Here is a 12463-nt window from a genome sequence, read left to right as displayed (position 1 = left end):
AAAACAAGAATATGAAAGATCACGACTCTTAAAAGAGTCACGACGAGCCGTGTGGACGGCGGCTCCAACGCTATTCTAAACTCGCAATGTGCTTTCCTGTAGCTGTGAGGGCTATTTACAAATAATTATATCTACAGAGAGGATGTTGAATAAGAGAATGTTTAGAATAGCGTTCGATGCGATAGCAGTGACAGTTTCTGCAGTGTAGAAATAGACTCAGAGGGACTGACATAAGCAGTGCACCTCGAAGCGTCAAGATCAGGAGAGACTAAAATAAAAACAGATAAAAAAAAATAACGCAGGGTCTTCCTACACCGTAAGAAGCACATTCATGGGGGTGTGCACTTAAAACTATTAACATTGTTTTTATCCAGGGCTCCGTTTAATTTACAATTTGAAGGTAGAACCAATTGGAGTTAAGATTCATCTCCTCTCTCGTAAGGTGAGTTTAAACCAATTACGCTGTTTGCGTGTGTTGTGACTGTGTTCCGTGTTCACACGTTCGTGTGTCCATGCGTTCTAGAAGCTCACATCGATTCGCTCACATACCAGATCTGTACCCTACATCTAACATAAAAGCTAGTGTGAGACCTACATGTCATACATCTAAATAACATCTATGTAAAGCTAGTCGTGGCTGTCGATGTAACTAGGTACTAGTCTAGTCATGCGCAAACAGTGACAGCAAGCAAGCGTAGTCTACACGTCTAGATATAACGACAAACATTCTCGCACGTTTGACGATATCACAACGGCAATAATCCCATCGTTGAATTACCTTATCAATGCGGCTCTCCAACACGAAGCAACGGTTGAAATAAAAGTTAATTTTCGAGTACAGATATTTTATTACTAAAACATGAAGTTTCCACGCGGCTACGCGGTTTCCGTTCATGCTATATTCAGTGTATAAGACTATTCGCGTGAATATTTAAGCGTTTATAAGATCGGTTCCGTTTCAAAATTGTATCCCTAATGTTGGTGTACACCGAGACACGTATTTCCCTTAATTTCCTTAGGAGATAATCTAAATCTTAATATAAGCAGGCATTGATTAATTTTCACTACACGAAGTGCAGAAATTTTAAATTACTCTAAGTCTATATAAATAGTTTATATCTTAGAATATGTAAGATGGATAGTTAAATTTGCTTGAAACCAAACTTGTCGAAAGAAGAAACGAAAGTGTTCCAAACTAAACTATAATATCGGAAAGGAAGGTATATTAATATGTAGTGTAAAATATAATATAGATATATATATATATATGTAGGTGGAAGTATATATTGTCTGTGACTATTGACTAAGTGCATGCACTTCTAATACATATTATAGGTGGTGGAGCAAGATACCATGCATCAAAACGATAGGCAAAGGTCGCCTTCATTCTTCATGAGAAGCCACCACTGCCTGCACACTACGGGCAAACACAGTGAGCACATATCGACCATACACAATACACAAACTACAGACATTCACCAAAATATAAAATGAAAATATCAAGCAAATTCAAATATCCTATCATTAAAAAGCACTTGTCAGCGAAATTCATAAATAATTTTTATATAAAAATGGCACATTATAATTTTTATATAAAATTTTAACTTTCAAACACACAACAACATCACAATTAGAGAAAATTGTTTAAAGAATTATTATTTACAGAAAATTATAACAAATAATCACGTTTTTATATTATTTCGTAGAAAAATAAATACGTTTATAACGACTTATTAAAAAAAACGCGAAAAATTCAATTTAAAAATTGGTGCACCATTATTTACTAGACTATATTTTGCAACTTATTCTAATACTTTTAGTAATATTTTTAATCTACTAAAGATTTCAGAAAAAGTTATACGAGATTATAATTTAAAAGGCGTATTTTTCATTGGCAGTTGTTTAACTCACTATATGTAAGCTTTATTACGCGGTACGATTTCAGTTACGATACGACATTATTTTATTTATTTATAGGTTCGTTTATTCAACGCTCTGATGCGAAACGGGGCTGAGCGCTGGTATGGAACTGCCCCCAGATTGCACGCTGATTCTCCTGTGCTCCGCCAAATAATTATTGACAAAAATCCTGCGGCCAGCCAATATGTCCGCCTTTTGCTGGAAAACAATGACACGGCCGAGTGAGTCTCGCTCGGCTCGAACGAGTCAGCCGGCCACTACAACGGATAGGCGGCCTTCTAAAACCAAGCAATCACCCGCGTTGCCGGCCGATTGGTTTTAGAACTCCGAAAAATCTAGAAGTGAGCTTGCTTGTTAATCGTTACAATACTTAGCAGTTCGTATCTACCCTAGGTGCCTAGACTAAGTTAGGGGTCATTCACTAGCTGGGTTGGGGTTCAAGGGCATCCAGTAGCAATTACAAAAAGTTAAAAATTACCGTGAAAAAAACTACAACTACGAAAGAAAGTTACGAGATAAATCCGGTATGTGAGCATCGCGGTGAAGTGCGGTTCACTCCGAGGTCCAAAATAAAATATCGCTAATGTTCAAATAAATATTTATTAAAATGAGTTTTTAACTGGTCGCTTATATGCCGGTAAAGTTAGTCGTTACAATTAAATCAAAACGGAAAAAAACTTAATGAATAAGTACTTACACAACCAAGTCAACGTTAAAACATAAAAAAAATAAACAAAAAAATTAAAAGCATATTAAAATGGTAAATTAGTTTCTTATCTTTCTAGATTTGGTGTAGTGGAGACATACATACATTTGTTTATTCGTTTTAGCTGCTTAAACTAAATTTAGAGGTTTGGTAGGACAGATCTGAACAATACGGTTTAATCTTATCACTTTTGAGACTAAATAAATTAACATTCTAAGCGCATAAATATTAACTCTACCAAACATCTAATAAAATACAATTGTGCATACTCACATACATCGGTCATGCACATCGCTGTAACATAAGCATGATCACACTTTAAATGCGAAGCGAATTAAAAAAATATAAAACGAAAGTAAAAACAACGTTTTGTACCACATAACATGTTCTTCAATATATACTCTGTACTTACAAGCTAACTTTTGACGCACACGTTCAAAGTGTCACTCGAGCCTTCTTCACACATGCGTCGGAGTCGTCCGGCACTCGGTTTTAAGTTTCAAGATCCTTTCGTCTGTTTCTCGTCATGTATGATTTATACGACTCTGAATAACTCATGTGTGAACAAGCTACGTAGGGGAGCTCGGTTCTGGCGGGTAGTTTACGTACTGTCGTGTTTCGTTAGAGTATGTACCGAAGGCAAACAACGTGCAAGACGACATGCTCACTGTACGGTCAGCAACGGATATGTATTATATGAAACTTATTTTCGCGTTCTGCTGGAGACGGCACTACTAGTCTGTTCCTAACCTTTGTCAATGAAAAATGCAAATCTATCGCTGACCGACGTTACGCATCTACCCCGTATCTATCTACTAACTGTTAGTACGGACCGTAACCGCTGCGTGGCTCCTACGTCACCCTACACTTACCGTCATCATCTGAAATAGAACGAGCTCTAAACATCAACTACCCTCAATTAAAACTCTCTTTTATCTTAAACTTTTATTACTGTAAATATACTTTAACATTAAGTCGTATAGCGTCTCATTCGTGCCGCCGTAAACTTTAGACCTAGGTAGCTATTTCGGACAGGTAGATATGGGTAAAGTGGTCCCAAAAATTTCTATCAAACATAACGAATCGTTCGGCTATTAAGTAAAGGTCTAACGCTGTAGAGCCGTATCAACCGCACTCACAATACAAACAAGGTGTACGTCGAGTAGCTAACCTATTTACAAATAAGTCCTCTAAAATAGCAGTGTTCGTTAGCCGCAGACGCGGTCGAGTAAAGTTTCGAAAACGTGAGGGAGAGGGAGGGAGCCGTAGTCGCTGTGCACTACCGCTCGAGAAAAACGCCGTTCGATAGGGTTGCCAACTCTAGTATACTTAACCTAATTTTATCATAAATAACGAAATTTTAAACTGTTTTAATACGTTTTAGTAAAATATTTTAACTGCAGACCGCTTACGTACGAGTCGGCTTCCCAAAGGTCGTCTTTAACAATAATGCAGGAGGCGTTACGAACCATTCATAATTTAAAAAGTGGAATATAAAAATACACCACAAACACAAGATATGCGACTCGGCAATCGTCGATTACGAGTTTGAACCTTTGGGCTTCGGAACGTCTCACAACTCAAACGAAGGTTCAAACGCGTAGCGACACAGACCGAGAACGGACCGAGTCGCAAACCCTGCGCGTCGGTCCGGTCTCCGTCCGGGCGCGTCGCGATCCGGCGTCGGGTTCGAGTGTTCGGTGGCAACCCTGGGTGCGGTTAAGTACGGTCGGCGGCGGGTACGTCATCGGCGTCGATGTAGGCGATGTCCTGCGCCGGCGCGCGCAGCCTCGAGCGAAGGCCGGCCGCCGAGTGCGCCGACAAGCGCTCTTCGAGGTCCTCGAGCGTAGACTTGAACGCGCGCACCACGCGGAGCTGCAACCGAAAGGCGCTCTCATCCCGCCCTGCGCCGCCGAACCGTCCGCCCGCCCCGCGCCGCCCGCGAGTGTGGCGTGGATGCATGCAGACCTGTGCCGAGTGAATCGACCACGTGCAGTGACCCGGGACCGAGCTAAAGACCGCGTGCCGGAAGTGTGAGGACCGTGCGCGGCTCTCGGCAAGACTTTGACTCGCGGAACGAGGCGTCGCCGCCGACGACAGACTGCGGTTGCGACCGGAACGTCAAACGGCTTGCCGCGAGCGTCGAGAGAAGAAACTACGCTACCCACTAGAGGACGACGGGTGGAGCCGACGAGACGCTTCTCTCCTATCGAAAGAACGTCAACGAGCCACCTGAAACGTCGTCGGAGAGAAGCGTCCATCGGCCGGATGAGGGACGGCGCTAGCCGCGCTAGGAGGCTGGAGTACGCTAGAGGCGCTGGGGCACTAGGGGCACGCTAGGGCTGGCTAGGGGCACGCTAGGGGTACCGTGAGCGTCCGTCGCACGCAGCGTGCCGGCACTCGCCGCGGCCGCCACTACACCTCAGTCTCGAGCACGGGTCGGGGCTGCCAACAACATCGCTCTACCACGCGCGCCTCGCCCCATTCCACACCGTCCTATACGCAGCCCTAGCTTAGCTCGACAGGCCGGGGACAGCCCTACCGCCCTCTGGCCGCTCCCGTCACAGCGATACGTATGAAACTACTCGTTTAGAATATAAATGATTAATCGTATTCAAGAAATAGGTTACCAAAGATGTAATTTTTTTACAAAACCAACTTTAAAATTTAACTGTGATGTGTATTAAACCGATTTTGACATTTTTGCTGGGTACACTAAATGCAGTCGAGGTGAGCCTAGTCTTGATTTTACAACAATTTATTTGATACGAGTAATTTCATTTTGTATCGTAAAGTAGGTAATCTTTGAACTTGAAGACGTGAAATTATGAGGAAAGCAGCCAGCGGGTGACATGACGTCATCTCCAACGTTGGCGAATTTAAGGGCCAGAACAGAGACCAATCTAAAGCGACGACGAACAAGGAGGGATGCAATTTGAAGATTGAACCAATAAAACAAAATAACATCGAAATCAACAGCGTAAAGAAGCAGATGACGTCATGACTTTCCCCAATCTGTCGCAGCCGAAGCAGACACCTTTAAAAAATACATTTATTTATGTGTGTCTGTACATGGAGGGACGTGAAAGGGATGCGAGCTCGAGTTACCGGCTTATCACAGTCGAGTGTTCAATGTATGGAAAACAAACCAAACGGGCTGAAAATAGGACAGCTTCAGAGCGTGTGTAACCGAAGTCGTGTGTGGTGTGTGTGCGCGTGTGTGTCGACACCGGTGTCTTTGTAAATGAAAGTGCCAACTAAAGAAAAACAAACCAAAACGTACTGAGGAGCTAGGGGAGGTCGAACGAGGCCTTAGCTTTCCCGACGTCTACTCTAGGCCCAGACAACGCCGCAGCTGCCACCCAGTGCAAGGAGGGGACTACGTCGCCTAACACGGTCTATACATGTCGAACGGCTCGCTATGCACGCAGTCATCTTAATCTACCATGCTATGTTAGCGGAGGAGCCCAGGATTTCCCTACGGTACGATCGGTACGGCGCGCAAACGCCTCGGAGTTTGCGCGGACGCACGAGGTCAGTAGTTAATAAGCTACACAACTTACTAGGTTAACTTTATCGTATGAGTAACACTAACGCTACTTACCCTCGCCGTCGGCTCGCTATGTACACTACTGAGAGACACTACACAAGCCCGACACGCAACGCAACATAACACAATGAATGCTTCCAAGGCAGGCAACTACGCGCGACCGTCGGCCGCTACCTCCTCGGGACGACACACGGACAAAACAAAACAAACAAACGGAACAAAACAAATTAAAAACACAAAACATTGACACTAGGGGAGAGGGGTGGGGTCGAACGAGTCGTTAGTACGTCGCAAATTCACGGCATGCTCTACAGGTCTGAGAAAATCCACTCCACACTCAAATAAAACGTTCCTCGGCAGCAGTAACTCAAAAAATTCGGTATAAAATAATAAACATCGAACAAATGAATCGAAATAAATGTATCAAACGAACGTTACTGCTCGGAACACGTGTACGCGTGTTAGTGGGCCGTGCGCGGGTCGCGAGTCGGTTCGGGAGCACCCTTCGGGCGAGGGGCGGGATGGCGATCACAAGCGAACACTATCTTAAACCAAACTCAAATAAACAGACAAATAAATATAAAAACAAACAGTCAGTACGACTAAATAAAAGATAGACGGAAGGAAGTCGCTCGTGTTTCGTAATGTGGCTAAACTATCTCTATCGCTAGTCATAGTCACTGTTTGGGGTCGCACTGAGGGATAAGTAACGACGTCACAGCCTACAGATCGCATGCCGACGGGTAAAAGGCGGGAGATAAATAGATAGTTCGGGAAGCGTACGCTCTTCGGTGCCGCCGACCATGCACGGCCGGCACCGACGTCTACGGGTTTACCCCGGGTCTCATGACAGGGACAGTACTACTCGAGAGCGAGACGAAAGGTAAAGGCGGAAACGTGGAGAGATAGCTGAAGAGTGTCATGAAACCAGGACGTAAATAAAATTAATTAAAAAACAATCCAATCCCGATTCGTTCGCTCGCCGACCGGTCGCGTCTCCGGCGAACGAGGCGTCGGCGAGCGAACGAACGAGTCGCTACGTTAATGGGCCAAAAATAATAGCATCACTACTCTCATAATATGTAAAGTGTTTCTCTGTGTAGGCATAGAAAAAACTTAGGTGTAGGAGAATTAACTGAACCGAGAAACGAAATAAAACAAACAAAATTAAATAAAATAAATCTAAAAATATTTAAAGTTACGAGAATCGCAATAAGTCGTGTCGACGTTAAACATTGCGAACTGTGAATAATCCGGCTCACTGTATGAATGTGTAACAGAAATGAAGTTTCGTCTAAGATATTCTTTGGATATTTGGATGCAATGGTTTGCTCTGTATGCAGAGACGGGAAAAGTGAACTGATTTCGTTCGGACTCGACGTCCGGATGCCCAACTATGTCCTCGGAGGCTGCGCTCCACAAACTATTCGCTGTAAACTAAAACTTATCCCTCTTTCTTAGCATTACCATTCCTAACCGTTCCTTCCTCTCGGAGCGTCTTCACGTCCTCCGACTCAGTTTTTGCGAATGTCGTGCGACGTGAAAACGCTCTCGTCGGACGGGACTTTGGCTCCACGGTCAAAGTCCAGTACGGCGATATGAGAAAACCACATTATGACTTTTAAATTTCACAGCCCGCGGACATAATGTGACTTTCCTCTAACGGTTTCGTTACCCTCATAATTTTGATAAAACATTAAATAGCAGTCGAATAAAATTTTAAAAGACAAATCCCAACATATAATCCCCCAATTACCCTATTTATCTCAGTTTCACATAAATTTAGAAATCAAAAGCGGACAGACTCACAACCCTACATCTTCCCAAATGGCGATAAGTGACGGGTTTCAAAACGTAAGTAAAAATAATAATTATGCTATCGAATGACTATTTTCTATCCTTATCGCTATCAGTCTTCATAGGAACAAAATTGTAATTTAATTAACGACAATACTGATTTCTTTAAAAATTAATCAAACCCCGGGACCCCCGTCCCGTCACCTAAGGCCCCGCGGTCGCCCGGAGTGCGTACCTGTGTCTGAAGGCGCGTGAGGCCCCGGATCCAGAGGATCTGTCCCGCTCGGGGCTTCTTGTCGAGGTCGGAGTCGTAGTCCGGCCCCGGTTGGAGCGACTCGGGGTCCGGCTGGCCGCGGCCCCAACTGGGAAAGAGGAGCGAGGTCAGAGCGCCGTAGAAAGCGAGTGAGGGAATCCGCTAACGCTAAAATGAAATGAACTAGAGATCTGTCGAACTGTCTGAAGTCCGAACTACTCGACGCTACGAACCCGACTTCTACTTCTGAATGATTCGGAAATCGATAACGTGCACTCACAGTAGATCCCGACGCTTAACTCTAGCGCTAGTGGTGGGGACATTGGAGGATTGTCTGGTCGGCGGTTCGGATGGGCGCTTGCGCATCTCGGCCCAGCTTAAACCGAATTATTAAAAGAAATGGAAAATTTAGGAACGAGCTGAGTTCGAAGGCGAACGGCGGTACTAACGAGAGTTTCTTGGGTATCTTCCTGGTGGGGATGCTGGTGACGAGCTGTCCCCAGACGAGGGTTCCGGCTCCGAAGAACAGGCACCAGAGCCACTGCTCCAAGGTCAGACCCGCCGTGCTGAAGGCCATTCCGCCGAACTGGATTATTATGACCTGGAATGCGAGCGGACGATTGCATTAATCTCGTCGTTCACGAAACGAGTTCAAGTTCGTAACCGAGATCACCTGTGAGAAGGCGGTGCCGATCCAGATGGAGTAGAAGATGGGGTTGGTGAAGAGGCCCTCGAAGACGTTTCTCTGGCCGTGGATCTTTCGGGCGTTTATCTCGTTGAAGAGCGTCATCATCACGAAGGTGTTGAAGATGATGGTGAAGTGCTGAGTGGGCTCCGTGCCCAAGGCCTGGCCGCGCCCGGACGGGATGTTCAGCATCCTGTCGCCTGGATCGCGGATTGTTTACGATAAATTAACAGTAGATACACTTTAGCGCCGGAACTTAAGCGTTTATGAAATGAAAAAAAAACTATCGGATTGATTTATTGATATGTTCGGCGACCGTAATATCTCACCGACAAAGAGCAGAGAGAAGATGATAAAGAGCTGGTAGACCGCCTGTCCGAGGATGTTCTTCATCATAGTGCGGGAGATGAGAGGCTTGGTTCTGCCGTAAGGCTTTCGCTGGAGCAGGTCAGGGGTCGGCATCTCCGTGGCCAGCGCCAGAGACGCCAAGGTGTCCATTATGAGATTCACCCACAGCATCTGGACCGCCTGGAAGAATATTTCGACGTCACGGAAGTTCGATCGGAGATAAAGAAATGTGGATCTCTAACGTCGCGAGAGTCTCACCTTGAGCGGACTGTCCTGAATGGCGCAGGCGCCGATGAAGGCCACGATGACGGCCACCACGTTGACGGTGAGTTGGAACTGCAAGAACTTGGCGATGGAATCGTACACGTTACGACCCCACATCACGGCTTTCACGATCGAGGAGAAGTTGTCGTCCGTCAGGATGATGTCCGAGGCCTCCTTGGCCACGTCCGTGCCCGCGATGCCCTGGAGGGAGGAGGCGAGGGTGAAGGTCTCCGAATGAAGAGAAGTGAAAGGCAAACGAAGATACTCACCATGGCGAATCCGACGTCGGCCTTCTTGAGCGCGGGCCCGTCGTTGGTGCCGTCGCCCGTCACGGCCACCACCTCCCGTTTGTCGAAGGCCTTGGATTCGATCATGCCCTTCACCAGGGTGTACTTGTCCGTGGGAGACGAGCGGGCCAGCACGCGCAGCTTCGGCCACACTTTGTCCAGCAGGTGCTGCTGGACCTGCATTTGGACGAGGTGAATGAGATTTTAATTTCGATGAAATGCCATTAAATCAACCCCGAGTTAATTGTACGAAAGTGTTGGAGTCAGAGTATTGTTCGCGCGTGCGTTTAAACCCACGGGAGGTAAGCACATAATCACCTCTCCGTTGGCGTCCCGCACCCGAGTGTTGAACTCTTTGCCCTCGAGTATGAGGAAGTCGTCGGTGGGCTTGAGGATGCCGCACTTGACGGCGATCGAGCGAGCCGTGTTCACGTTGTCGCCGGTGACCATGCGGACCGTTATGCCCGCCTTCTGACATTTGCGGATGGCTTCGGGCACCTGTGGGAGACGGAGAGTACAGTACGATCGTTTCTGCGACGTCAATCGAATACTTAGCGGCGGCGGAGAACCCTACCTCGGGTCTGACGGGGTCTTCGATGCCGACGACGCAGAGGCAAGTGAGGTTGTTGACGATGTTGTCTTCGTCCTCCCAGTTCGGCTCCTGGTCTATGTGCACCTGAGGGTCATCGTTCGTTGTGAAATCATATTTGGCCTTCAGACATATTTCAACATGACAATTCCGAAAATAATGTAAAAAAATAACTTGAAACATTGAAACGAAACCTATAACAATTTAAAATACTAGTATAGGGCGGAAAGTGATTTTATTATCACTAAGTGTCCTTCTTAAAAAGTAGTCAATAAAATACATCATTACGTAAGCTTTGCCATGAAGTAAATCGTTAGTATAAAATAAAACAAAACAGTGGCGCCAAACCTCTTTAGGTCTGGGCCTCAGATTTCTGTATGTGATTCAACGTCACTAGGCCGACACGGCTCTACATAAATATATAAATTTAATATTTATTTCTCCGGGATTAAACTATTTTCTTTAAACGAATTAACAGAACACGATACCTGGTTGATCTCAGCCTTTCCGGGCACGAAGTCCCGGTAGGCCACGGAAATGGTCCGAAGTCCGTCGCAGGCCATGGGTTCGATGACCTGTCGCACGAGCCGGTCCTGCATGTCTCTCGTGAATTTCTCTAAGCGACCCTCGTGACCGTAGATGAACGCACATCTGAAGCGCGACAAACGGAAATGTATAAAAGGGAAACACGAGAGGAACGGCGACCGATTTGAATAAGAGACTCACTTCTTAAGTACAATTTCGGAAGCACCCTTGGTGTAGAGCCGATATCCGCCCTTGTGCGGGACGACCGTGGACATACTTTTCCGAACCGAGTTGAACGTGTACACGCGCGTGAACGACTCTTCCGGGTGTCGTTCGCGAACCGCTTCGTAGCTCTGCCCCAAGCCTAACACGAACCCTAGGAGGGCGCACTCCGTCTTGTTTCCCACTTGCATCGGAGGGCCCGTCGGGTCCTGGGAGGGCTGGAACGAGAATTACTTCGATATGAAACCTGTCCTATTGAGAAACAAAGAAGCCGGCGCCTCTACGCACCATGATCCTGGAGGTGAAAGCGCTGTTGACGGATATGCCCTCGATCATCGTCTCTCCGACGTCGGCCGGGATGTCCCTGAAGTGAGGGGTGACCTTGCACAGCTTCTCGCAGATGTACGACTGGACCACCGTCATCCTGTTGGTGGTGAGGGTTCCGGTCTTGTCGGAGCAAATGGCCGTGGCGTTGCCCATGGTCTCGCAGGCGTCCAAGTGCCGCACCAGGTTGTTATCTTTCATCATTTTCTGGAATCATCGTCAATGTCAAATGTTGAATTGTTTTAGAACCATATTGTACTATAACTATATAACTATTATTGTAGATAATGTAATATACTCTTGTGGAACTACATTCTGGTAAGCAGTGAGTGGTTTCCTCAGGAATGCTACCTGCGTTATTCCTGCCAAGTCAGTGTGGGCTATAAAGAATGTTTTGTGAAGTGAAATGTTTGCCTTTGGAAGTGATTTGTTGAAACCATACCTTGACCGAATAAGCGAGCGACAGCGTGACGGCCAGCGGTAGACCTTCAGGAACGGCCACCACCAGCACGGTCACTCCGATGATGAGGTGCTTGACCAGGTTGTTGATGTACGTGGCCTTCCACACCTTCTGCTCTATCACGAATGTTTGCACGCAGAATTGGATGATGAGGATTATCACGGTCAGCACTGCTATCGTCGACCCGGCGTACCCGATCTGTAATCGTTCAGAATATCTCTTCTGTTCCTCTTTTTCTATGAACGTCGTGATAAACGTGAAAGTGAAGCGATTCTGACCTGAATGGCCAACTTGGTGAGCTTGGCCTGCAGCACGGACTTCTCCTTTTTGTGAGAGGCTTCCGGCGCCGGTTTGTCTCCGGAGGGAGCCACGTGGTTGTCGTCGGGGTGGGCGTGGTTCGCGGCGGCCGGCAACGCGTCGTCGTCACCTAAACCACCGTCTACTCATCTTAGACTGCGTTCAATCTTTGGGGCTTCCGCTATCGTCGAGCGAGGCGAACCGAACCCGTAGCGGAAGCCCGAAATTCATTCGAC

At 46.4% G+C, this 12463-nt stretch overlaps 1 protein-coding gene across 17 annotated transcripts in view; it reads right to left on the bottom strand.

Moving 5' to 3' along the window:
* The window catches only part of LOC125059038 (plasma membrane calcium-transporting ATPase 3), an 89880-nt gene that overhangs the window by 2887 nt on the left and 74530 nt on the right, over positions 1–12463 (bottom strand). For 9 of the 17 annotated variants that reach the window (XM_047663194.1, XM_047663196.1, XM_047663201.1 and 6 more), the window contains 13 exons: positions 12209–12369; positions 11913–12128; positions 11435–11677; positions 11126–11364; positions 10888–11050; positions 10385–10486; positions 10129–10308; positions 9793–9987; positions 9518–9724; positions 9241–9439; positions 8900–9111; positions 8676–8827; positions 8209–8335 (listed from right to left, as the gene is read on the bottom strand). In XM_047663194.1, the coding sequence (XP_047519150.1) occupies positions 8209–8335; positions 8676–8827; positions 8900–9111; positions 9241–9439; positions 9518–9724; positions 9793–9987; positions 10129–10308; positions 10385–10486; positions 10888–11050; positions 11126–11364; positions 11435–11677; positions 11913–12128; positions 12209–12369 (2396 nt within the window). Of the gene's footprint in view, positions 1–828; positions 2119–2501; positions 4502–4993; positions 5123–8208; positions 8336–8675; positions 8828–8899; positions 9112–9240; positions 9440–9517; positions 9725–9792; positions 9988–10128; positions 10309–10384; positions 10487–10887; positions 11051–11125; positions 11365–11434; positions 11678–11912; positions 12129–12208; positions 12370–12463 lie in introns of those variants that run through there. The other 8 variants (XM_047663199.1, XM_047663202.1, XM_047663200.1 and 5 more) reach the window with 5 other exon arrangements.

Source organism: Pieris napi, chromosome 19 (assembly GCF_905475465.1).
Source record: "Pieris napi chromosome 19, ilPieNapi1.2, whole genome shotgun sequence".
Classification (NCBI taxonomy): domain Eukaryota; kingdom Metazoa; phylum Arthropoda; class Insecta; order Lepidoptera; family Pieridae; genus Pieris; species Pieris napi.
The sequence above is the reverse complement of the archived record's forward strand: the minus strand, read 5'-3'. Positions and strand labels throughout refer to the sequence as shown.